This window comes from Bos grunniens, chromosome 10 (genome assembly GCF_055505025.1).
Source record: "Bos grunniens cultivar Pamir isolate PY7600 chromosome 10, Bosgru_T2T1.0, whole genome shotgun sequence".
Classification (NCBI taxonomy): Eukaryota; Metazoa; Chordata; class Mammalia; order Artiodactyla; family Bovidae; genus Bos; species Bos grunniens.
Window position 1 is genome coordinate 21,060,240 of NC_141174.1, and position 27,481 is coordinate 21,087,720.

Below are 27,481 nucleotides of genomic sequence, written 5' to 3' on the forward strand. Positions count from 1 at the left end.
GAAACCACTGACAAGGTCCAGTTGAGAGGCAGGAAGGACCTGGAGGGGTGGGTGGCGGGACCAATAAAGGGAGGAGAATTTAAGTATCAGTGGCAAGAACTTGCTGATGGAGCGTATATAGAGGATGGGAGACGCAGGGAAAAGTGAGACAGACTAGTCCTCGAGGATTCCATCTCACTAACCCCCTCCCCCTTCCCATCCCCTCCCACCCGTTTTTCTCTGCCTCCTCCTCCTCCCCCTCCCCTTCCTCCCTCCTCCCATCTTTCCTTTCCCATCCTTCCTTTTCCCCTGCAGCCTTCTTTCCCACTAAGCCCTTTCCGCAAAGGTCTGCTGTCTTTACCCCTGACCCTCAGTTCTAGGCAGTGGGTCTCAGTTTCCACCCGCATCAAGTGCAACTTGGAAAAATCTGTTTCCTCAGCTTTATCCCGTTGACAAGAACCGGCAACAGCAACGGACTCTGAGGCTTTTCCATCTTACTTCCTTCATTTCCTGCTCACAGGGTGGATTAAAACTTGGTTACAAAACCTGGACTGGTGGCTCCTGGAAGAGCCCTGAGGGAATTTCTGACGGGCTGGAGGAAGGAAATCCTCTGTCTTACTTTTGCTGTTTTTTTTCTGGAGTGTTTTCCAGAGGATGACAGCCTGTGGACATGGCCCCCGAGGGCTTTGGTGGGGGTGGCCTTCCTCCCTTTCCTCACCCCTGGCCTGGCCTGGGCTGACAGCCTGCTTCAGGGCCAAGGAACCAGCAATGCCAGGCACTCCCTGAGCCCTGCTGGCCAAAAGGTTAGTGTTTGTTTTCCATCTCTGCATCCCTGGCTCTCTCTCTTCCCCAAGAGCTGGGAGCCCTGTTGGGGGTCTCTGGTGTCTCCTGTTTTGGGAAAAATTTGGTCAGTAAGAGGGCTGCAGTGATGAACTGATTGCTTTCATTGTTGTTTCATCGCTCAGATGTGTCTGACTCTTTGCGACCCGATGGACTACAGCACGCCAGGCTGCCTTGTCCTTCACTATGAGTTTGCTCAAACTCATGTCCACTGAATGGATGATGCCATCCAGTCATCTCATTCTCTGTCACCCCTTTCTCCTCCTGCCATCAATCTTTCCCAGCATCAGGATCTTTTCCAATGAGTCTGCTCTTTGCATCAGGCAGCCAAAGGATTGGAGCTTCAGCTTCAGCATCAGTCCTTCCAATGAATATTCAAGGTTGATTTCCTTTAAGATTGACTGGTTTGATCTCCTTGCAGTCCAAGGGACTCTCAAGAGTCTTTTCCAACACCACAGTTCGAAAGCATCAGTTTTTGCTGCTCAGCCTTCTTTATGGTTCAACTCTCACATCTATACATGACTACAGGAAAAACCGTAGCTTTGACTATACGGACCTTTGTCGGCAAAGTAATATCTCTGCTTTTTAATACAATGTCTAGGTTTGTCATAGTTTTTCTTCCAAGGAGCAAGCTTCTTTTAATTTCATGGCTGGAATCACCGTCCGCAGTGACTTTGGAGGCCAAGAAAATAAAGTCTGTCACTGCTTCCATTTCTTTGGATTGCTTTCATGGCTTACAGTTAAATCCAGGGACCGTCTGGTTCTGCCCTGGATCCAGACTGGGGGCTCAACACTGGTTCCCCAGCTCCTCCCATCATGCTTTTCTGACGTGCTGTCCATCTGACCGCTTCCCTTGGGTCAGCCTGCCTGCATTCCTTGCCTCTAGGCCTCCTCTGCTTGCTTATCCTTTTTTTAGGTCCTTAATTTTCTCCTCACTCCCACCCCACAGCCTACCATCTGCCGTGGGAGCCAGGTCTTGGGAAACAGGGGAACAAATCTCAGCTCCTCTTTGGCCTTTGACTCCAATCCCTTTTCTGAGTCCTTTTCCCTCCATCTTTCAGGTATCTGCCTCCTCTTATGCTTCTCCATCCACAACATCACCACCTGTTTTGAGGAAAGAATTGGGTACCAGTCCTGTGTACTTTTGGTGGCTTTGTGGCATGATGTTTTGGAAAAGGCTTGCATTTTCTGGAGTTTAATAACCTGGACTGGAATCCAGGCTCTGTTTCTTACATGCAGCTTTGAGTATCTCAGCTAACTTCTATACACTAGTTTCCTTAGTCCATAAATTGGGGCCAACAATAGTATAGAACTTGTGAAGTTGTAAGGATTAAATGAACAATACATGTAAACATTTGGATAGTGCCTGGTACTTGAGAAATTCTATTTAAAAATTAGGTGTTTTTATTTATATAAATATGAATTGTTATACTATAGCTCAACAAGAGTCCTTCTACATGTAGGAGAGGCTGCCTTCTCGCCATGTCAAGCTGAATCATAGGCCATGATGGGCTGACCAGGCTACGGGGGTGGCCGGGTCAGTGTCTGCTGCCACTGGGGTGGCCAAGCCAACACTGGTGATGCCCAGGAAAGGCTGAGCCAAATCCCCAAATCAGCACCATTGGCTTGAGACGCAGGGGCGGCGGTAGAGAAGAGGAGTTGAAGTCAGGAACTGAAAGTGGGCTCTGCAGGAGCAGAGATGATGTCATTCCAGCTCACTGGCCCGTCAGGCCAGAGGTGGGCAGGGAACAGACAGCATATGCCACTGCAGGGAGAAGGAAGGCCAAAATGGAAAACACAGATGCTTCCCTAGGAACCTGCTGCAGGCAGACAGGTGGGAGGCACTGCGTAATGAAGGCTGATGTGCCAGTAAAGACCTCCCCCCACCCCGTTATTTTGTTTTAAAAACATCTTTAAATTTTTATACAATTTTAAAACTTGTATTTATTATTAGTTATTTCTGACTGCTCTGGGTCCTCATTGCTTTGAGGGCTCTCTCCAGTTGCAGTGAACAGAGGCTGCTCTGCATTGTCTTGCTTGTCTTGTTGAGGAGAACAGGCTCTAGGGTACGCAGGCTTTAGTAGTTACCGTGAACAGGCTTAGCGGCTCCTCACAGAATGTGGACTCCTCCCAACCAGGGATCGAACCCATGTCCCCTGCATTGGCAGGTGGGTTCTCATCCACTGTACCACCAAGGAAGTGCTATACAAGTTTTAAAGGGTACTCTCCACTTACAGTTATTACAAACTATGGCTATATCCCCTGTGCTGTCCAATACACCCTTGAGCCTATTCTACACCTAATAGTCTGTACTTCCTCTCCCCTACCCCTATGTTGCAGCCCCCACAGCTGGTAACCACTGGTTTGTTCTCTGTATTTGTGAGTCTGCTTCTTTTTTTGTTGTATTAACGAGTTTGTTGTGTCTTTTTTAGATTCTGCATATAAGTGATATTATACAGTATTTATTTTTCTCTGTTTAAATTATTTTACCTAGCCTTATGTTCTCCAAGTCCATCCATGTGGCTGCAAACGGCAAAATTGAATTCTTTTTTATGACTGAGTAGTATTCCAATATAAAGCATCTTCTTCATCCATTCATCTGCTGATGGACACTTAGGTTGCTTCCATATATTGGTGATTGTAGATACAGCTGCTATGGGGTGCATGTATCTTTCCAAATTAGCATTTTTCTTTTTCAAAAAATATACATCCAGGGGAGGAATTGCTGGGACATATGGAAGCTCCATTTTTAGGTTTTGAGAAAACTTCATACTGTACTAAAGACCATTTTCACTGTCACAGCCCCCAGACCCTCCATTTCCTGTGGCCCTTTCTCCCTTGTTCAGGTCTCTGCCATTCATGGGCTCTCCTTTCCCCTCCCAGAGGAGGCCCCTTGGAAAAGCCCTGAAAGTCACCATGGCTTCAGGTAAATGGTAAGATCTTTTATGTTATCCTCTAAGTTTTCTCTATGGGAAGGATGGGAGCCTCTGACCTTTCTTAAAGAAATAATATCTTTACCCAGCTGAAGGGCAGATATCAGATGTCTAGGCTCCTGAGTCAGGAAGATCCCTTGGAGAAGGGAATGGCAACCCACTCCAGTATTCTTGCCCGAAGAATTCCATGGACAGAGGAGCCTGGTGAGCTACAGTCCGTGGGGTCACGAGGAGTCAGACATGACTGAGCAACTAACACATACAGGCTCCTTCCAACTGCTCCCTGGGTCAAGGATGGAGCCACTTCCCAAGGGAGGAGCAGTATGTAGCACACAGGGCCCCCGAAAGTCAGGGATTGGGGGCCCCATCCATCCCGGAAGACCACTGACATCTGACCTTTGGCATCACCCCTTGCACCCTGGCTGACCAGAAGCTCTGTCTCAGAATCCCTTCCTCCTTGTCTTGATTCTCTTTTGTGAAGTGCTGGGAGTTGATGAGGTGACTGTGGGAAGTAGGAGGAATCAGATTGAAATGCAGGACTGACAGAGGCCATTGCTTGGGGCAGGAGGAGGAAGTTACAGCAGAGGCTAGAGCAACCCTCAAGCTTCCACCTCCTTTCCTTTCCCCTCCTGTCCTGCCTGGCAGATGATGAACTGGGCACTGGGCAGGGAGCGGGATGGGCTGACAGATCCATCTCTCCACTAGTTCATTAGGAAGAGAAATGACTAAGCCAGAGCTGCCAAAAACCAACTCTTTGGGACTGTTTTTTTTTTTTTTCTGGCACCTTCCACAGCATTACCAAGCTAATGGAGGGGTCGGGGTATCTGCTGGGAGCAACAGGAAAGCCAGGTGACTACAAGGTTGAACAGTCAGGTGTGTGCCCAGTGGGGTGGGCATGCATGATGTCCTGAGATGGTCCTTGTGATCCTTCTGGACCCAGGAAGAAATTGTCTTGGGGTCTGTACCTCCAGACTCCAAAGAACACAGTGGCACAACTGGGTGGGGCTGCCCTGGTGACTCAGCAGGAAGAGAGTTCCAGGCAATGCTAACTGTCTTTTGCAGGGATCCCTCCTGAGGAATGTCTGAGGCCAGAGTGCAGTGGTTGGGCCTGTTTGCTTTTTCCACACTCTTCAGCAGTGGCCCTGCCCGCCTCCCCCATTCATCGATATAATGGTTGTGTTTTCTATCCTAAGAAAAATGCAGTACAAAAGCATCTTTCAGCCAAGTCCGCTAGCCCCAGGGGTGATTTTCAAAATAGTGCCAGACATGAGTCCTCTCACAGCAGGATGTCAGGGAGGTCCAGGGGTCCCGGGGAAGGGGCAGTGTCATTCACCACCTGAAAGGAGAGTGTTTGGGGAGAATATTCACATTTTTCCCCTTTTTGTCAGAAATACATAATATTGAATTTACTATCTTAGCATTGTAAAGCACCATTCAGTTGTGGTAAGTATTTACATTGTTGTGCAACAGACCTCTGGAACGTTTTCATCTTGCGAAACTGAAACTCTATACTCACTAAACATGAATTCCCCTTCTTCCCTCCCCCAAGCCCCTGGCAACCACCTTTCTACTTTCTGCATCTATGATCTGGACGGCTTCAGATACTTTACAGGAGTGGAACCTTACAGTATTTGTCCTTTTGTGACTGGCCGATTTCACTTAGCATGATGTCCTCGAGGTTCAAAGCATATTAATGTTTTAACAGCCTGTGTTTACAGTCATGGGTTGGCTGAATGTCAGCTCTGCCCAGCCCCCACCTCAAGCTTAAGCCCTATTGTGCGTAAGTTCTGGAAATTACTCGTGTGTGTGTGTGTGTGTGTGTGTGTGTGTGTGTGCGCGCGCGCGCGCTTAATCGTGTCTGATGCTTTAGAAATCCCATTCTTCATCCCCAAATCTCTATTATCGTTCCTTCCCCAGTAAGTTCTAGGAAACTCTTGGAGTGTCAGAATCTCTCTGCATTGGACAGTTTTTTGATTCAAGGCTTTATTTATTTAACACCAGTGTGGTTTTTTTTTCCCCGCCTTTCTAGCTCATTCCCAACTATTTCCTTGCATATGCCACTTACTATCTAAATGGAACTTCTTGCTATTTTTTAAAACACACCCTAAATGGTCCTGATCTTCTTGCCTTTGCTCATGTCCCCCTTCTCTACATGGGGGGCTGTTCTCTCTTTTCTCATTCTGTCCAACTCCTATCCATCTGCTAAGTCCTACTCAAACGGTACCTCCTCCCTGAAGGTCCCCAAATATTGCCCTGTTCAGAAATCATCTCTCCTTCCTCTGACACCCTAAAACACTGTCTTTTAAAGCTTTCGTATGGCACTTATATTAATAACTGTATATCGTTGTCATAATCATTTGGTAGTATTCACTGAGAATTTATTTTTATCATGAATATATTCTGTTCCTTACAGTCTTATTTGCTTTGCTGTCTTGTTGAATAGTTATTTAGGCCATATTATCTTCCTTTTCAGATTATAATAATTAAGCAAACGGGGTTTGGCCTCAAACAGACAGGCCTGGATCCTAGTTCTGTTATTGGCCATAGGACTTTGGGCAAATTAGCCTTGCTAACCGGAGAAGGCAATGGCACCCCACTCCAGTACTCTTGCCTAGAAAATCCCATGGATGGAGGAGCCTGGTGGGCTCCAGTCCATGGGGTCGCTAAGAGTCGGGTACAACTGAACGACTTCACTTTCACTTTTCACTTTCATACATTGAAGAAGGAAATGGCAACCCACTCCAGTGTTCTTGCCTGGAGAATCCCAGGGACAGAGGAGCCTAGTGGGCTGCTGTCCATGGGGTCTCACAGAGTCGGACACGACTGAAGCGACTTAGCAGCAGCAGCAGCAGCAGCCTTGCTAACCTTTACTTTTCTTATTGGTAAAACCCAGATAATGGTACTTTGTATCAGGTAGTTGTATTCAGTGAAATAATAATAATAGTAAACATTTGCAGAATGTTTGTTATATGTGTGGCTGTGCTCCAAGCACCTTTTCTGCATTATCTTATGTAATTTAAGTGTTTTATAATAATCTTACTAAGTAAGTTTATGGGAGGAGAATATAAGATAAAGAAGGCTTGAGCCAGTAAGTGGAAGAACCAAAATAAAAATCCTTACTATTTTCTTTATTATTTTTTAATTGGAGTATAAATGATTTACTATGTTAGTTTCAAGTGTACAGCAAACTATATATTCATTATTTTTCAGTTTCTTTTCCATTATAGGCTATTGCAAGATTAGAATCCTTACTTTTTTTTTAAAAAAAAAAAAGACTCCTTCCTCTTAATCCTTACCAACACTTATCCCCGCTAGGGTGGATAATGTCCAGCACAGACTCAGTAATATCTGTTTGATACTTAGCCCATCACTGGTAGGTGGCAACTGTTATTCTCATTCTTATTACTGAGGGCTGGGATTTTCCCAGTGCATCTTTGTGTCCCCAGAGCACTTCATGTGGTAATAATTAACATTTCCATGAATTTACATTTGTCAGAAATTGTAGGAAGTCTCTAGCCCTAGCACAATTAGCAAGTGAGTGATTAAATAAATGGATGAATGAAAAGAGAGGACAAAAACTCATGAACAATAGGCAAAGCCTGTCTGAAAAGAGGGGTCATCCCTGCCAGCTGAGGAGAGGCCTCCCAGGGATGTGACTTATGCCCAATATTCATCAGTGTTTTCATTAATGACTCAAAAGATGGAGAGCAGAGTATGCTAATCAAATTGGAGAAGCCTGGGAGGCAGGATAGAAGCTGAGCACTTAGGAGGCAAGCTCAAGCTCGCAGACAGTACTTGACAAATTAGAGAAATAAACAGAGTCAATAAACGGAGCTCCAGGAGCTGCAGACTTCAAGTGGCTCCAAGGGAGCAGCTACCTCTAATGGATCTGCCCAGAGAAGCCTTTGGCCCACTTTTTTGTGGGCTTTGCCTGGCTTGATTGCATATTTGGGGGCAAGTCTGAACGCAGTTCTGTTCATGGGGGAGGCCTCATGAACAAAGTCACCGCTCCAAAGACTGCCCCCAGGACTCCTTACTGGGCTCCCCTCTCTCCTCACATTAGCCATCTGCTTAGCCAGGTCTGATGGAGGGAAGGAAATAGTTCTACCTGTTCCCCCAAAGACCCAAGACTTGGTAAAAACATCAACCCCAGGATGTCTCCTCCTAACCCACAATATGGTGCTGCTCTTTTCTACTTGCTATGCATTCTCAACATTCATTTATTTGTTGTTATTGTTGTTCAGTTGCTAAGTCGTATCTGACTCTTTGCGACCTCATGGACTGCAGCACTCCAGGCTTCCCTGTCCTTCACCATCTCCCGGAGTTGTTCAAACTCATGTCCATTGAGTCAGTGATGCCATCCAACCATCTCATCCTCTGTCACCCCCTTCACTTACTTCTTTTGGCTATGCGGGGTCTTCATTGAGCTGCACAGGCTCTTTGCTGCTGCATGTCGGCTTTCTCTAGTGAGTGGGGTCTACTCTTTAGTTGCAGTGTTCAGGCTTCTAATTGCAGTGGCTTCCCTTGTTGCGAAGCACAGGCTCTAAAACATGTGGGCTCTAGAGCACACGGACTCAGTAGTGCGGTGCACAGGTTTAGTTGCCCTGAGATCTAGTGTGATCTTAGTTCCCAGACCAAACCCATGTCCCCTGTATTGCCAGGCAGATTCTTAACCACTGGACTGCCTGGGAAGTCCCACTTTCTCATCATTAACTAACTTCTTTCTCCATTTGAGTCTGCCCTGGAGTGATCTCAGTTTTCCTTGGGAAGATATGTTAGGTGTGAAAGGAGGGACAAGGAGACAGTGTGACCTGGTAGGGACAGGCTGCCCTGCCTGCCTCTGGGAGAAGACAAAATCCGAGTGGTTTGGCAGTTACAGAAATGCATGAGCTTTGGAGGTTCAGCTTCATCCTTCTGGGGCCACGTGCTATTAGGTAAGTTACTTAACTTCTCTGAGTCAAGCCCCTTTGGTTCAAATAATTGAAAACCATTCAATTTATCTTAATCAGAATAGAGCACTTAGTTGGAAGAGTAAGAGAGAGTCTCAGAAAACCTGGGAGCCTGGGAAAAGCCACTGTGGACCATGGTGTGACCTCTTTCTTCCTCCTCTTTCTTCCCCACAGTTGTGCTCTGCCCATCTGATTTTCAGCACACCTGATTCTTACCTCTTTCTTGCTTGGACTTCATGGTACCCATGACCACACCTGATGTTCCATTCCTCCCTTTAGGAAGGACCTTATAGTAATGCCACTATAGCCACATCTGTATTTCTGGGAAAAAGAAACTGACCCTGCTGTACTGGGGTCAAGTTTCTACCCCGGCCTGGGGAGTGTGTGCATGCTTAGTATCAGCATGTCAGCAAGGACCCATCTCTGTGGGTAGATGGCAGGATCTTAGAGAAGAGAATGAGGTGAGAAATCACTCAGTTGCGTGTTCAGGGCAGTCTCTAAGCTTTGGTTTTCTCATATGAAAATGGGAATGATATTACCTACCTTGTGAGGATGAAATGAAATACTGTTTGTAAAATGCTTATCATTGTGCTGACATAGTAAAGGCTGCCCTTTAAACAACTGCTCTTAACCAAGTTGAAATTCACTGAACTTGGCAGGAAGATCTCTGAGTTGGATGGACCTGAGTAGGAAAGGAGTATGGAGATATGAGGAATATGCCTTTATTCACCACATATTGAGAGAGACAGAGTTGTAAACAGTCAGAGATGGGGATGCTCAAATATTGTTATTTCAGGAGGCCTGACTCCTCATTCCCAGCTGGAAGGCAGGTCAGAGATGCCATGTCATGGGCACCCAAACCACTCTTTGCTTCATTCATCCACAGAAAGTTTGGTCAGAGACCTGGGGAAGAACTAGTCTATTCCTGAAGAGCCAAGTTCAATTTTTTTAAATTAATTAATTTATTTTAATTGGAGGCTACTTACTGTACAATATTGTAGTGGTCTGACAGAATGTGGTCCTCTGGAGAAGGGAATGGCAAACCACTTCACTATTCTTGCCTTGAGAACCCCATGAACAGTATGAAAAGGCAAAATTATAGGATACTGAAAGAGGAACTCCCCAGGTCAGTAGGTACCCAATATGCTACTGGAGATCAGTGGAGAAATAACTCCAGAAAGAATGAAGAGATGGAGCCAAAGCAAAACCAATACCCAGTTGTGGATGTGACTGGTGATAGAAGCAAGGTCCAATGCTGTAAAGAACAATATTGCATAGGAACCTGGAATGTTAGGTCCATAAATCAAGGAAAATTGGAAGTAGTCAAACAGGAGATGGCAAGAGTGAACGTCGACATTCTGGGAATCAGCAAACTAAACTGGACTGAAATGGGTGAATTTAACTCAGATGACCATTATATCTACTACTGCAGGCAGGAATCCCTTAGAAGAAATGGAGTAGCCATCATGGTCAACAAAAGAGTCTGAAATGAGGTACTTGGATGCAATCTCAAAAATGACAGAATGGTCTCTGTTCGTTTCCAAGGCAAACCATTCAATTATCACGGTAGTCCAAGCCTATGCCCCAACCAGTAACGCTGAAGAAGCTGAAGTGAATGGTTCTTTGAAGACCTACAAGACGTTTTAGAACTAACACCCCAAAAAGATGTCCTTTTCATTATAGGGGACTGGAATGCAAAAGTAGGAAGTCAAGAAACACCTGGAGTAACAGGCAAATTTGGCCTTGGAATACGGAATGAAATAGGGCAAAGGCTAATAGAGTTTTGCCAAGAGAACGCACTGGTCATAGCAAACACCCTCTTCCAACAACACAAGAGAAGACTCTACACATGGACATCACCAGATGGTCAACACCGAAATCAGATTGATTATATTCTTTGTAGCCAAAGATGGAGAAGCTCTATACAGTCAGCAAAAACAAGACTGGGAGCTGACTGTGGCTCAGATCATGAACTCCTTATTGCCAAATTCAGACTTAAGTTGAAGAAAGTAGGGAAAACCACCTGACCATTCAGGTATGACCTAAATCAAATCCCTTATGATTATACAGTGGAAGTGAGAAATAGATTTAAGGGACTAGATCTGATAGAGTATCTGATGAACTATTGACAGAGGTTCATGACATTGTACAGGAGACAGGGATCAAGACTATCCCCAAGGAAAAGAAATACAAAAAAGCAAAATGGCTGTCTGAGGAGGCCTTACAAATAGCTGTGAAAAGAAGAGAAGTGAAAAGCAAAGGATAAAAGGAAAGATATTCCCATTTGAATGCAGAGTTCCAAAGAATAGCAAGGAGAGATGAGAAAGCCTTCCTCAGCGATCAGTGCAACGAAATAGAGGAAAACAACAGAATGGGAAAGACTAGAGATCTCTTCAAGAAAATTAGAGATAACAAGGGAACATGTCATGCAAAGATGGGCTCGATAGAGGACAGGAATGGTATGGACCTAACAGAAGCAGAAGATATTAAGAAGAGGTGGCAAGAATACACAGAAGAACTGTACAAAAAAGATCTTCACAGCCTAGATAATCACGATGGTGTGATCACTCACCTAGAGCCAGACATCCTGGAATGTGAAGTCAAGTAGGCCTTAGAAAGCATCACTATGAACAAAGCTAGTGGAGGTGATGGAATTCCAGTTGAGCTATTCCAAATCCTGAAAGATGATGCTGTGAAAGTGCTGCACTCAATATGCCAGCAAATTTGGAAAACTCAGCAGTGGCCACAGGACTGGAAAAGGTCAGTTTTCATTCCAATCCCAAAGAAAGGCAATGCCAAAGAATGCTCAAGTACCGCACAATTGCACTCATCTCACACGTTAGTAAAGTAATGGTCAAAATTCTCCAAGCCAGGCTTCAGCAATACGTGAACCATGAACTTCCAGATGTTCAAGCTGGTTTTAGAAAAGGCAGAGGAACCAGAGATCAAATTGCCAACATCCGCTGGATCATCAAAAAAGCAAGAGAGTTCCAGGAAAACATCTACTTCTGCTTTATTGACTATGCCAAAGCCTTTGACTGTGTGGATCACAATAAACTGTGGAAAATTCTGAAAGAGATGGGAATACCAGACCACCTGACCTGCCTCTCGAGAAACGTATATGCAGGTCAGGAAGCAACAGTTAGAACTGGACATGGAACAACAGACTGGTTCCAAATAGGAAAAGGAGTACGTCAAAGCTGTATATTGTCACCCTGCTTATTTAACTTCTATGCAGAAGAGTACATCATGAGAAACGCTGGGCTGGAAGAAACACAAGCTGGAATCAAGATTGCCGGGAGAAATATCAATCACCTCAGATATGCAGATGACACCACCCTTATGGCAGAAAGTGAAGAGAAACTAAAAAGCCTCTTGATGAAAGTGGAAGAGGAGAGTGAAAAAGTTGGCTTAAAGCTCAACATTCAGAAAACTAAGATTATGGCATCTGGCCCCATCACTTCATGGGAAATAGATGGGGAAACAGTGGAAACAGTGGCAGACTTTATTTTTGGGGGCTCCAAAATCACTGCAGATGGTGATTGCAGCCATGAAATTAAAAGACGCTTACTTCTTGGAAGGAAAGTTATGACCAATGTAGACAGCATATTAAAAAGCTGAGACATTACTTTGCCAACATAGGTCTGTCTAGTCAACGCTATGGTTTTTCCAGTGGTCATGTATGGATGTGAGAGCTGGAGTGTGAAGTAAGCTGAGTGCTGAAGAATTGAAGCTTTTGAACTGTGGTGCTGGAGAAGGCTCTTTAGAGTCCTTTGGACTGCAAGGAGATCCAACCAGTCCATCCTAAAGGAGACCAGTCCTGGGTGTTCATTGGAAGGACTTATGCTGGGGCTGGAACTCCAATACTTTGGCCACCTCATGCAAAGAGTTGACTCATTGGAAAAGACCCTGATGCTGGGAGGGATTGAGGGCAGGAAGAGAAGGGGATGACAGAGGATGAGATGGCTGGATGGCATCACTAACTCAATGGACATGAGTTTGGGTTTACTCCGGGAGTTGGTGATGGACAGGGAGGCCTGGCGTGCTTCGTTTCATGGGGTTGCAGAGAGTCGCACATGACTGAGTGACTGAGCTGAACTGAACTGAGTGTTTTTTGCCATACATTGACATGAATCACATGGGTGTACAAGTGTTCCCCATCCTGAACCCCCCTCCCACCTCCCTCCCCATCCCATCCCTCAGGGTCATCCCAGTGCTCCAACCCTGAGCACCCTGTCTCATGTATCAAACCTGGACTGGTGATCTATTTCACATAAGGTAATACACATGTTTCAATGCTATTCTCTCCATTTTTTAAAACTCATCTCTGGCTATTCAGTGAAGCTGATCATCTAGTTATCAGTGTTCATGTTTCTGTCCCTCATTAGACACAAGGTTTTCAAGAGCAGAGACCATGCATCTTTCTCACTTCGCATCCTTGATGATAAGCATACAATAGTGTGGGTGATCCACTAGCCTCTCAGAAATTAACTGATGTTAACTGAATGCCACTGTGTGCTAAATACCATTCTGGTTGCTGAAGAAGCAACAGTGAACTCTCGTGGTATTTGTATTCTAGTGGGAGAGGAAGACCATAAATAAGATAAATTAACCCTGATGGTCCAGTGGTTGGGACTCCGTGCTTCCACTGCAGGGGGCACGGGTTCAGTCTGTGGCCAGGGAACTAAGACCCTTGTGCCATAAGCAAAAAAATTTTTAACAAAAACTGATCAAAGAAAGATAAGTAAAATATGTAATATGTCACTGGCAGGTGCAAAGGAGAAGAAGTAAAATGGGGAAGAGATATAGGAAATATCACCTTCTGGGACGAGCGTTAAGATTTTAGAAGGGGATAGTCAGGAGGGGCCTTATTAAGAAGGTGTCTTCTGAGTAAAGACCTTGAAAGAAGTGATAGAGCTAGTCATGTTATTGGAGTGAGGGCATGGAAGAGGGGTTCAGAGAGAATTCTAGATAGAGGAAACAGTCAATGCAAAAGCCCTGAGGTGGGAACCAGCGATGAGTCATAGGGAGATGAGTGTCGCTGGAGATGCAGACAGATGATGAAGTCAGAGGCTATAGATCCAGATCCTGTCAGATCCTGTTGTTCATAGTAAGTGGTTCATAGTTCAGCTTTTACTCTGAGTAAGAGGGAAGCCATGGAAGGTTTTGAGCAGAGGAGTTACATGATTGGAATCAAGTTTTAACAGAATCACTTTGGAACACACTGAGGAAGTCAAGCACAGGGGTAATGGATCTAGTTAGTGCTGCTAAGAGGGTAGAGATCATGTCTCGGATCAGGGTGTTACTAGTAGGAGGTGCAAAGAGGCAGTCAGATTCTAGATATATTTCGAAAATAGAACTGATGGGATTTGTTCAGCTTAACTACTGCTGTGCTCTGTTAGCAGTGAGATAAATTCTAATTCCAAGCCAGCTGTAACTTGGTGCATGGTCTTTCTTGCCATTCAATCCTTCTCATGCTGTCTCCATCAAATGCTCAGGGGTCACCCCCTTTCCATGGTGACCTAAGGCATAGAGAACTGCTAAGACCTCTAAGGTCACAGCCATAGCTCCTGGGGTTGGGAAGCTCTGAAGCTGAGCCGCCCGACGAGGAGGCTTGAGGGATTTTTTACTATAGTGGCAGCTCTCTTTCAACTCAGTGGCCTGACAGTGAATCCCCAAAGTCACTTCTTCCTTCTTTTCTTAGGTTTGAGGTACAAATTGAGGGGTTCCAGGATGGAATTCCTACCCTAGGAAACAAGTTGCCAACCTAGAATTGCATGAAAGGCCCAGGGTCACTAAGAAGTATGGAGCTTGGACTCTGAAAGAAATTAATTTGAGTCCCAGCCCTGTCACCATGAGCCTCCCTCTCTTTGTAAAAGGTTCAATTGGATGAGCTCCTTTTAAGCTCTAGAGGCCTGTGAAGTTTATGCAATAAAAGCATTTTGTTATCTGAGATAGTTACTTCTCTGCCTATGGTTTCTTCAGAGTCCTCATTCTTTTAAGATTTAGCCTCCTACAAATCAGAGCTCGGTGAATTACATTTTTCCAAAATGGCCTGATGACAGAGGACGCCTTCAAGCTAGATTGCCAGGCTAAGGCTTGGAAAGCTCATTGCCCTGTCAACGGGCCTCGCTCAGCAGCCTGAGTGGAAGATGCTCATTTCTGAGACAAGAAAGAGTAAGTCAGCAGAAAGGAGGGATGTGAGAAGGTGATGCTTGCAGAGTTTTGATTTCTTGTTGCCAGTTGTCTTTATCCTCATGTTTCATATGAATTGTCTTTCAAAAAGCAAATGAAATCCTCTGTCAGCTCCAGGGCTATAGTAATGACTGGTTTGCTGGTGACTCTGTATGGGGTTATCGGAGGAGGAGTCACAGACCATAGAGTTGGTTTTTCCCAAATGAGATTAAGTGACTTGACTGGTTAATCCAAGCCTTTTGCTTTGGGGGGCAAAGGCTGTAAGACGAGGCAACGACATGGGTGAAATGCAGCATGAGAGCAGGAGAGGCTGAGGGAAGACCAATTTCCATTAGAGCAACTTTAGGGCCTGGGTTTTCCTTTGTCTTTTTAAAAAAAATTTATGTACTATCTCATATTTTAATTAATTAATTAGGCTGCATAGGGTCTTAGTTGTGGCAGGCAAGATGTTTGTTGCTTTCTGTGGAATATTTCATTGAGGGGCACGGACTCTCTAGTTATAGTCCCCGGGCTCAGTTGTTGTAGCACCTGGGGTTAGTTGCTCCAAGGCATGTGGGCTCTTATTTCCCTGACCAGGGATCAAACTTATGTCTCCTTCATTGCAAGGCAGATTCTTAACCACTGGATCACCAGGGAAGTCCTTTCCCTTGCCTTAAGTTTTGTGCGGGAGTAGGTAGTGCAGAAGTATTTCTAGCTATTCAACTTTTTTGTTGCCCATGATCTTTATTATGAACTCTTTCCCCTGACTATTAATTGCTGGAAGGCCGGTGGATCACCCACATTATTATATGTCTATCATCAAGGATTCAAAAGCGAGCAAGACGCATGGTCTCTGCCCTTGAAGACCTTGTGTCTAATGGGGACAGAAACCTGGAGACTGATAACTAGATAATCAGCTTCACTGAATAGCCAGAAATGACTTAAAAAATTCAACCTGGCTGTTCACAGAATAAACTAGTTCTTTTCTAGGTTGTTGCCCAGGCATTCTGTGGGTGAGAGTCTTTCTTGGTTTTACTAGTAAGATGTTCTACTGGTTAACATCTTTTATCCCACACTTCACAATATAAAAGCTCAGAATTTTTCTTCTAAATGTCTGTGCCATTCAGCTTGCTCTGTGTTCTTACAAGTAGGCCTTTATCACCCAAATGTCCCTGGCTCTCAACCCAAGAAATAATCCCCATTGTTTCAGCAGATGAGAAGAAACTGACTATTTGGATCCTTGTTTCCTGACTCATACATATGATCCCCTTTTGTCCCCAGGTGCCCATTCCTCACACTTCTATCTTCCATTCTGCTGCTGCTAAGTCGCTTCAGTCGTGTTCAGTCTGTGTGACCCCATAGATGGCAGCCCACCAGGCTCCGCCGTCCCTGGGATTCTCCAGGTAAGAATACTGGAGTGGGTTGCCATTTCCTTCTCCAAGGCATGCAAGTGAAAAGTGAAAGTGAAGTCGCTCAGTCGTGTCCGACTCTTTGCAACCCCATGGACTGTAGTCTACCAGGCTCCTCCGTCCATGGGATTTTCCAGGCAAGAGTACTGGAGTGGGGTGCCATTGCCTTCTCCAATCTTCCATTCTAGTCTGGTCTAATACACTTCCATTCACTGGTGTACTAGCATCAACCAATTGCAGAACCCCCCAGCTGCTTGAAATTTACCCCAAAGCTGCTTTTGCTGCTGTCTTCTTGCTTGCTTCTCTCTTAGAAGAGCAGTCACAGGTCCCCATAACTCAGGCAAGCCAAGGGGTTGGAGAGTGAGGGTCAGAGAAATGAACCACACAAAGAGAATGGGCAGAGCTGCCCGATCATGCCCTGGGTTGAACTGTGGTCCTCCCAGCAAAGTTCTAGAAAGTTCTAGGTTCTGGTTCTTATCCCTGACAAGACTCCAAAGGTCAGAAGCCAGATTCCAAAGGATTTTACCATGCTTCTAGAAGGAGAAAATATGTAGAGGCCTGAATAATTAAGGGAGCTAGTGAGAGGGTAAAAAGCAGGCAACTCTAACCTGTTCCATTACAACAGATACCTTTGGTTGAAAGCAAGAGATTTCCTCTTGTTTAAGTGGTACCTGGTGGAATGGTTATTTTTACTTTTAAAATACTAAATTAAAGGAAAAATCAACCTACATGGCCAATAGAGGGGGGAAAACAATATGTATGAAGCATATTTTGTCCAACTCTCTTCTCTTAGAGTTGGATAAAGGTTCAGGAAAGGAGGCTAGATTTTTTTCAGAGAGATCCCTCTCTGGTCCCAGTGGACTAAACACACCCTTTTCTTCTTTAGCGCTTTGTGAACAAACATTTATTGAGTGACTAGGATATGCAAGCGTAGGTCCTCCTGCCTAGAATGCCCTTTCTTCCCCGACTTCCCTCTCCAGCTTGAGCCTAATCAACTGCCATTTATCCTTGAGACCTAAGCTTTCCTAAACTTTTCCCTCTTGATTAAGTGGTAAGGCTTAAAATGCAAACTTCCTCAAAAAACTCATACAGGTGGAGACACTGAGAAATATTTTCAGGTCTTCCTCTAAAAGCCACCTTTGATATGGAGAGAGTAGAGAACACAGGAATACAGAGGCTCTTGAAGTGAGAGGGAGGAGGGGGCTGTAAGACGGTCCTGTGGAGGCCAGCAGAGAGGGTCAGCAAGAAGAGGCTAGGGATCTCAGACATCAATCTGGCCAACTTCTCTAGTGTTGAAGATGCTCAAAGGTTAAGCCAGACTTTTAACCATCATTGTGATTTTGATTTGCATTTCTCTGATGATTAGCGATGCTGAGCATCTTTTCGCGTGCATGTTGGCCATCTGTATATCTTCTGTGAAAAAACCAATCTATCCAAGTCTTCTGCCCATTGAAAAAATTGTGTTCTTTGTTTTCTTTCTGGTATTGAGTTGTATAAGCCGCTTATAAATTTTAGATATTACCCCCTTATCAGTCATACCATTTGCAGCTATTTTCTCCCACTCAGTAATTTGTCTGTATTTTAACAATATCTCCAGGTTATTCTTGGGCACAGAAAAGCTTGAGAAGCACTTCTGTTCACCTATCCAGGTCCCCGACTCTCCATGGGGGATGTGTGAACTGATGGGATTTTTAAACTCTATGCCAGGATATAATGCCATCAGCTGATGCTAAGAACTAGATTACATTCTACATTGAAATTAACTTTATACTTTAGTGGAGTCATCTTTGAATAAAGTTCTTGTATAGAGATGAGTAGCAAAAGGGAACCACATCACCAGTATGCCTTTGCCATATCAAACATCCCTGGCTTTGGCATATAGACACAGTTTAACATCAGCAATATTTAGTATGAGTTTTTTTTTTTTTTAATCACCAGACATAATTCTACTATCAGTGAATTCACCAGACATTTCTTAACTCATACCTTCTATTCATAGTCTTATTCAAAATTTTCTTATTGGTACCTGCCAACAGATGCAGGAAACCAATGGAAGCAACTTCCAGCAGTCCTAAAGAGAGACTCTGAGGTCTCTGTGCAGCGAATCCCAGAAATGAAGACCAGGCTAGCAGTATTCTTGCTTTTATCGGTGCTCTGTACCTCAGTCTCTCAACTGCAAAATGAGCAACCTGATTGACAGAGTTTTCATTTCTCTCAGCTCCCTTTCCTCTTCTGTTTTACCCTTTGTTTTTCTGGATCTTAGAACACACTTCAGTTAAGACCTTCGTTTCTTTTAACTAGAGGCTGGTGCAAACCTGGGCAGGTCTAAGATTAGACCCGGGCTAGGAAAGTAGGGCTTAGTGGCTTAAAGGTTGTTGTGGCTGCAAGCAGAAGGAGAATGGAAGAAGGAAAAGAATTCAGCTCTTCTACAAGTTCAGTGATGGCTCTGATGGTACCTAAGAGGCCTAAGTAACCTCACGTGTGCTCAAAGGTTTCGGTTGGATCCACTGGGGATGAAATGTCAGTACCTTGCTTATACTAAATTATGTTTCCCTGACCAGAGATTGAACCTAGGCCATGGCAATGAAAGCCCAGAATTCTAACCACTGGGCAACTAGGGAACTCCTCTGGCAATACCTTTTTAATCTCTTCATTTCCTTATCAAAGAAGTTTCCATCAAAATCAGTCTACCATGAGCTTGTAACCATGCCTGATGGTCAGACACGCCATCCCCACTGTCTTTATGTCTATCCCTCCATCTTCTCTAGAGCTCTGAAAAAGGAAAGCTTTCTCACCTTTGACCAATATGCATATTTCTTTATTCATGGCTGTGCTGGGTCTTCGTTGCCTCGTGGGTTTTTCCCTAGTTGTGGCAAGAAGGGGCCACTCTCTAGCTGTGATGCGATGGCTCGGGCCCTAGAGTGCACGGGCTTCGGTAGTTGCAGCCCGTGCGCTCAGCAGATGTGGTGCACGGGCTTAGTTGCCCTTTGGCATGTGGGATCTTCCCAGACCAGGGATCAAACCTGTGTCTCCTCATTGGCAGACAAATTCTTTACCACTGAGCTACCAAGGAAGTCCCCAGTATGTATACTGATTCATGCAAATTAATGAAACAAATACATGGACCAGAAAGGATCGATTCTGTTTGTGTTAGCTAGCTTTCCTACTACATATTTATAGACTATTAGAACTGTCAGAAACCTTTCAGGGAAGCCCTTTCAATAGCTCAGCAATTCCCAAATATGACTCTCTGAACCACTACCAGAATTTTCTTGTTTTTGCTCACTCAGTCATGTCTGACTCTTTGTGACCCCACAGACTGCAGCAAGCCAGGCTCCCCTGTCTTTCACCATCTCCTGGAGTTTGCTCAAACTCATGTCCACTGAGTCAGTGATGCCATCAACCATCTCGTCCTCTATCATCCCCTTCTCTTGCCAGAATTTCAGCTTCTTAAAAATGCTGTTTCCAGGACCCTACCATCTGTATTTTCTAAATGCTGACTGGGTGATTACAATATCCAGACAGGATTCTGACTTACCTTTATTAACCCATTTATAAATGAAGATAAAGTCATTTTCTCTGTTTATTTTTACCTTTTTAAGGCTATTAGAAAATGTAAAATTATGCAGGTGGCCCACATTCTATTTCTTACGGATAATGCTGTTCTAGAATAAAGAGGCTGAGATCAGAGGGGGAAAAAAACTGGAATGTATCAAAGGTCCGCGTGACATGATGCCTCTGGGGCTACATTCATGAAACCTAGTGTAGAATTTTCACCTACTGTGGAAATCACAAGTCTTGAAGAGCTTCTGATTGTGCTCAGAGATAACCGATGTACTTGCCCCTACTCTGCACAGAGGGGGTTTAATCAGGTAGAGTCTGCAGAGTTTTCTGTGGCTTCTTGGGCCCTGAGCCTATATGGGCAGTAAAGTGTCGTTACCTGAACCGAGGCATGAAACCCAGAGAAAGGGTAAGGAGAGACAGCTCATAATGACAGCCCCAAATCTTTTCATATTGTATCCAGGGAAAGGAGTAACAGAGCTTTGCCATTGACCCTGGTCTGAAGTTGACTCCTCTCTTACCACTTCTGCGCCTCCGATTGGCACTCCCTCGGGAAAATATCCTTGATCCTCCAGGATTGCTATAGATGCCTCTTCTCCATGAGCCCTTGGTGTTTCTATAACATTTATTACACAGTTTTGAAGTTGCCTGTTTACTTTTCCTTCTTCCCTATAGACTGAATTTCACAAGTGGAGACAATACCTTGTTAACCACCTATACTAGAGTGATGGGAATGGTAAGTACTGAGTGAGAGGATGATTGCATGAGTATTATTTTCTTTCTTTCTTTAGAAGAGAGTAATATCACAGCATTACATTCAAAGAAGAAAGATGCTTTGTAAATGTATGTTGGTTCAGTGGACACAATATAAATTTGTTGTTAGAAAAATGATGTGAGTTCTAGTTCTGGCTTTGTTACTTACTAGCTATGTGACCTTGAAGAAGTCACTTATCGTCTCTGGACTTGATCCTTCATCTATAAGATGAGAGGTTGAATTATCGAGCTTTAACATTCTTTCCAGCCCTAAGATTCTGTGAGATGTTGAAGACAGGGCAAATCTGGCTTTCAATTGTTGGCTTTTTTCCAGACAAGCAATTCAACAGAACAGCTGAGATTCCCAACCTTTTGCAGGGCCCTCTACCTTCTCCCCCTCCTCTGTGTCTTAGCAAATATTAATAGCCAAGGGCCTCGCTGAATGTGGTTTTTAATAGAATCCAATTTCAGTCCATTTAGAGGGAGACTTTTCATGCTGACTTGGTAATTTGAACTCTGTCATGCCTGATGGACTGAATGCATTTTCCCAGTCTGTGCTGCCTGCCCTGGGCTGGTGGGGAGAGCAAGTGTAGGCAGTGGGAGTGGGCAGCAGGGGCATCTTAATCTAAGCAGCTGCAGATCAGCTATTTTGGCCTCGCGGCCAGCTTTGTCTTTCCTGTTCTGAGGCATGTGATGTAGATACCAGGGCACTGGAAGGAGAGTGGGCAGCAGTTATCCTCTTTCCTGACAATAGCTTTCTCCTTGCAGCCTAGAAGCTGCCAGCCTCTGGGAGCAACTGTAGCAAGAAAACTATGTTGATCTTTGGATGTGACTAGGAAACACTGGGTTCTGAAAGCCATCATAATTATTCCAACCAATTGCTATGGAGTCTGATATGCTTGGAGAAGGCGTGGGATGGAGGATGGGGCTTCCTCTGCTCCCCTAACCCCTAAGTAGCTGTTCTATTTGATCAGAGAGTAACCCAGGGGACTGTTGAAAGTCTCCTTTCTTCTAGAGTTCAGTCTGGGAAAATACCCAAGCTAAACATACAGGTATTAGTAGCCACACTGGAAATGAGGAGGACTTCCCTGGTGGCTCAGATGTTGAAGAATCTGCCTACAATGCAGGAGACTTGGGTTTGATCCCTGGGTGGGGAAGATCCCCTGGAGAAAAGAGTGGCAACCCACTCCAGTATTCCTGCCCGGAGAATTTCATGGACAGAGGAGCCTGGCAGGCTTCTGTCTATGGGATCGCAAAGGGTCAGACAGGACTGAGCATAAAGCTAGGAAGAAAATATAAATGAGGAAGCTGAGGCTGGGGAGGGGGAGGATATTACTGTTTGTTTCATGTTTACTCTGTGCCAAGTACTGACCTAGAAGACAGGTATTTCTTAATCCTCCCAACAGCCTTTCAAAGGAAATGACAGTATCCCATGTATAGGTCAGGAAAATGAGGATCAGAAAAGCCAAGCAACTGCCCCAAAGTCACACAGCTAGTAGACACCAAACTGGTATTGAAACAAAGCTCCATCTATCCCTGCCAAAAGACATCCATGCTGAAAGATCGCATGATTTGATAGAGTGGAGCTGGGTGTTCTGATTTTCTGCTGGTCTACTTCGGTCCTGGCTCCTTTACCTGGCTGGCCAGCAGAAACTCTTTAGGATGTTAAAAAACTTGTATCTTGAGCATCATCTCCATGATTCAATGGATCTAAGGCTGAGACTGAGATTATGTATTTTAAAAAAGCTGCTTCAAGTGATTCTGATGTTTTAGAATGCATAGCACTGGAATATGTAGCTTCTCTTTTGAACCAAGTCTCTCAAGATTTGTTCAGTTCTTAGAAGGACAGATCCAGTCAAAGTTTGCACTTACTTCAAGTGGTATTTACCACTGAACCCATCATTCATTTCAAGTTCAATGCCCATTGTTTACTGAACATTTACTATGTCCCAGGCATTGTGCTACACATTCTAGCTGTGAAGATGAATAAACCACAGTACCTGCCTTGAGGAACATCCAGGTAGCGGACCAGAGAAACAGAAATAGGAAGCTCTAATTCCTATTTGTAGCAAATGCTAGGCAGAGGTAGGCTCATGTTGTTTTAGGAATGCAGACTAAGGAGTCAAGGCAGACTTTCAAGCAGTGAGCCTTGACAAATGCTATAGGAATTAACAAGGCAGAGTGGGTTGGAGGGTGAGTCATAGCCAGCTAGATAGCTTTGGAAAGCATGGAAAGGCCAAGAGACCCCAGAACAATGGGTTCAGCGAATCACAAGAAGCTATGTAGCACTGGAATGTAGGGAACTTTGGCAAGAGGATCAGGAGGTGAGTCTGTGTGAGAAATCCTTTGAAAGACCTTGTGTTTTATGCTGAGTTTGGCCTTTGTCCTAAAAATGATGAAGAGTCAATAAAGATTTTTAAGCTGAAGTGACATAATCGGATTGTGTTTTGGAAGGACCATTCTGATAGAAATGAGAGAGTGAACAAACAGTAGGCAGAAGAAGCTGGCAACAGAGGAACAAATTAATTGTAGAATTAAGAATTTATGTATGTCAAAAAGCACCATAAACAAAACTTGAAAGCAAAGCACTTGGAAAGCATTTTGGCAATGTTTCTTGCCACAAACAATATTCTTAATAAAAGTACATATTGATAATAAAGATAAACATACCAATATCAAATAAATAGAAAAATCACAAATGGCCAATAAGCACGTGAAGATGCTATTCACTAATAAAGGAGTGTGAATTCGTGTAACGTTGATACACTATTATTTTCCTATCAAATTGGTAAAGATTTGATAAGTGATAATACCCAGTAGCAGTGAGGGTGCAGGGAACAGGGCACTCTCAAGCCTGCAAAAGAAGAGGACTTTGGTACAAACTTTCTGAAGGGCAGTTGGTAACATATATCAAATTTCTTAAAGATAGCCAAATAATTTCCTTCTTGGATTTTACCCTAAGGAAATAGTCCTAGATATGTGCAAAATTTAGCTACGAGAATGTCTGTTGCAACGTTATTTACAGTAAAGATTGGGAACAGATGAAATAATCACTATTACAAGATTGGTTACCAAATGAAGGTCCACTCACCCAATGAGGATGCTGTTGAAAAAGCTTGGGCTATGCACAAAACATGTTATGTTCATGATATTGTGAATGAAGTACCACAAGGTGCAGAAAGTGTGTCCAATATGCTAGCAATTGTGACACAATAGATACAGACATTTGAAAATGCGTAACTGTCTCTGCAAGGAGATAGAAGTAGTTGAAGAACTAGAGGCTGGCAGACAGGGTGGGAAGATTTACTTCTGATGCTAGAGCTTTTCGTACTTCTTGAACTTTGTACCTGTGTATGTATTATATATTCTAAAATATAAATACACATTTTGAAAAGTAGGTTATTAAGGAGTATGTACAGTATGATCCAGTTTCTGTTTAAAAAGGATGTGCATGTGTACATTTATACCAAAAAGAAACATTCAAAAGGATAACAATATCTGTCTCCAGTAGTAGGATGATGGGGCAGAATTTGTCTCCCCCCCCACTAATATTTCTACCATACACATCTGAGGCTCTCATAATAATTACAACAAAAGTGTAATTTTTTTCTCCAAAGTCTCTATCACCAAAGTCCCAGCAGGAGATGACAAAGCAGGTCAAATCCAGATTGAGCACTCCAAGTTCAGCTCAGTAGTGACATTTGCAAACAAAACATGTATTAAATGATAGTCCCTGTTTGGGGGCTGGATGAGGAGAAGGAAGCTGAAGGTTTGGTATGGTGAACAAACCTCATGTTGCTTACCAGCTGTCTGAAGTCTCTGGACAAATGCACAGAAAATTCAGTCCCACCACCTCAAACATTTCCCCAGGCAGTTTCTTCCTTTGGGATCATTGAACTGTGGGTCACAGTGATGGAGTTCCCAGCATGCATATCTTCGTCACTAGACAAGCAGACGGCCTGGTTACTTGCTCTATGAGGTCCCACAAGGTTGTCCTCACCTAGTTCTGGGAAGGATGGCAACAATCTTAACATCATCTGTCCAGCCCTGCCCCAACTCTCGGTGAGGCAAGACCCTCTCTTGCTCCACATTGAGAATAGCTCCCCTGAGTCCGTCCTCACTGCATGAAGACCAAAGAGAGACCCTGCCAATTTGAACTGGTTCTGCAGGCCACCTATGACCTCATCTTCATTCTTCAGATCCTGACGAGCAGTCTGCCAGCTCACAGACTTCCTGGGATGGAGGCTTGGAAAGGGGGGAGGTTTGCACGTTTGCCTGTACTTGGGGTCACGTGAAACCATTTTGAGGGAAGAGAAGAGAGAGAAGGATATGGTTGAGGCTGGGGAGAGCGTGGCAGCAATGACAGCTTTTCCCCTGTTTCCCTTCTCCAGAGGCTGAGCTACAGGCAAGCAGCTTCTAGCCCCTGGATATTTCTAGCACCTTCTTGCAGACCCCATTGAAAGCCTTTGAGGAGCTGTGTGAATATAACCTGTGCTGCTGGCTTCTGGACCCTGAGCAGAGATTGGATCCTGCAGTGCTGAAGCCTCTGATTAAATAAATAACCCATAATTAACGTTGTGTTTCCTTTCATTCTCTACCTATAATTGTGACTCTTTCCCAAAGCTGGGGAGGGAGTGAAGAATGCTTGGTGGATTGTTGGGATACACACTGGCCCATCAGCAAGCAGAATGAACAATATACAGAATTAACTGCTGGATCTCAGCTGTCTTTTCCACCACTAGGGAGTCAAGTGCTGGGGACCATTTCTCAACTAGGGCTAAATAACAAAAGGTGGCCCATGTACCATCATTGGCATCATCAGGGCTTGTCACACACACTGTCCTGCTAAGATCCCCTGGAGAAGGAAATGGCAATCACTCCAGTATTCTTGCCTGGGAAATCCCATGGACAGGGGAGCCTGGCAGGCTACAATCCATAGGGTCACAAAAGAATCGAACACGACTTAGTGACTAAACAATAACAACTATCCAATATAATATTGGTCAAAAATTTCATTCCATAACATCTTATGGAAAATCCCGAATGAAAACTTAAGCCAATCTAGTACTTTCTAGGGCAGCAACTAACTACAGAGTAGTCAACAGCTGAAACTCTAGAGTCAGACAGACTCAGTTCAAATCCTAGCTATGCCACTTAAGGCCATGCAACCTTGGACAAGTTTTCTGTTTTTCAGTTTCCTTATCCATCAAATGGGAATAGTAGGTAATTACATGAAAGAAATGAGATTATACATGTAAAGATCTGAGGAGAATGCATTTAATAAATGCTCACTATTAACATTATTGCATCTGTATATATTTTAATTTGTACAATATTGTCTCACTGATCACACAAAAAATACATGAAAGTGCTTTGAAAATCTTAAAGCATCATATAAATTAAAGGTGTCATTGGTAATAATCTCCTATGACTATTTCTCAACTCTTCCATCTCCTTGAAGACCGGGACTACATCCTTCGTCCAAGGGCATATTGCACAATGACAGGCAAATGACAAGCCCTCAGTAAATGTTTCTTATTTGACTGAAGCTACATGGCATCGCAAAAAGAGCATAGGTATCTGGAGACTAGGCTGGGATAAAATGAGTTTAAGGCAGGAGAACCAGTCTGCAGTCATCATTCACTCAGTCAACAAATACTTGTTGAACACATTCTACGTGCTAGATATTGAGTCCAGATAATTTCATCAAAAAGGGGCTTACAGGTTCCCACCAGCCAAGTCCCTGGGCGGTCTCCACAGTCCCAGCCTACTCTAAAAGCACAAAGGCGCAGCCAGCTTTGTACACCACTGGACAAGTGGCCCATTGCTCTGGGGGAAGCCCCATCCTGCCTGGCTGTAAGCAACTCTGACTGAGGGTTGGGGGACGGAGTAAAAGTGAGGGATTGGGCTGCTTCCAACAGAAGTGACAGGGACTGCTGCCTGTTCATTTATTTTTATTCACACTTAACTTCGTCCACAGTTCAGTCTCCCAGTCTATACAATGCTCTGTCCCCTAGACGTCATCTCTCCCTCCCCCCAGCCCTACATGGTCAGTCCTTGGCCCACTCCACCCTGACCTTCTGCAGTCACAGCTGCCTGCTGGCTGGGAGTCTGGGGGAATGGTATGTGTGGTCACCAGAGGGCATTGAGAGTGGGTTTCGATGGCATGTGAATCCTGGCAGAGTCTCAGATCCCCAAGGGGGAGAGGAGAAAGCACAGAACGAGACCACGAGGGAGGGAGGGAGGCAGGGGCTGAGGGTTCTTGGGGGTGGGGAGCAGGCGTGTGTGTGTGTGCAGAAATCCAGTGTACAAATTCTCGGACTCTGTGGGCTCAACCGATGCTTTTGGTGTCTGTCTGGCTCCTGGATTCATCACAGTTGCCGTGAGATGCTCCAGTCTGTGAAGAAGCAGTGGAAGGGTCCAGCCCGTGGGCTCCATGCCTGACGCCTCTGGGAGGGTCCACCTGCCGGGCTCTGCCTCTTGTCAGGAGTGCTGGCCCAAGTCGAAGCTGTAAGGGCACTCCCAACCTGTGACAGTCCTCTATGGCTGTTCCCGCCAAAGCCAGGTCTCTTTCAGCGGCTGCCCCTACTGAAAGGAGGCTGTCTGCACTGTCAGGGCAACCCACCAGATTCCAAATCCACGGGTCTCCTGTGCGCACAGAGAGTAGATATGGAGGTGAGGGGTAATAGGAGGAGGAAGTGAGGAGAAAGGACCAGAACCCAGGGAGGGGCTCTTCACCACGCGGTGCTTGGATGTCCTGGGCCAGGCGCAGCTCTAGAAAGGTGTTCTGCTCACATGGCTTCCTTCTCTCTCTGGGAGCATCTGCTGAGCTTCATCTCCGTCAGCTGGATATATCGAATCACATTGGTGTCTGTGAGGAGAG

At 44.6% G+C, this 27,481-nt stretch overlaps 1 protein-coding gene and 1 long non-coding RNA gene across 2 annotated transcripts in view; one reads left to right on the forward strand and one right to left on the reverse strand.

The window, feature by feature from the left end:
• The first annotated feature begins 242 nt into the window (after positions 1–242).
• On the forward strand, positions 243–25,171 carry LOC147364081 (uncharacterized). Its single transcript, XR_015134091.1, has 4 exons — positions 243–782; positions 16,157–16,278; positions 20,521–20,581; positions 24,990–25,171. It is a non-coding gene; the product is annotated as an uncharacterized LOC147364081 (long non-coding RNA).
• Positions 23,121–27,481, reverse strand: part of TTC9 (tetratricopeptide repeat domain 9) — a 35,476-nt gene continuing 31,115 nt past the window's right edge. The window contains exon 3 of the mRNA XM_086319989.1: positions 23,121–27,469. Within this exon, the coding sequence (XP_086176115.1) occupies positions 27,390–27,469 (80 nt within the window). The 3' untranslated portion in view covers positions 23,121–27,389. The remainder of the gene's footprint in view (positions 27,470–27,481) is intronic.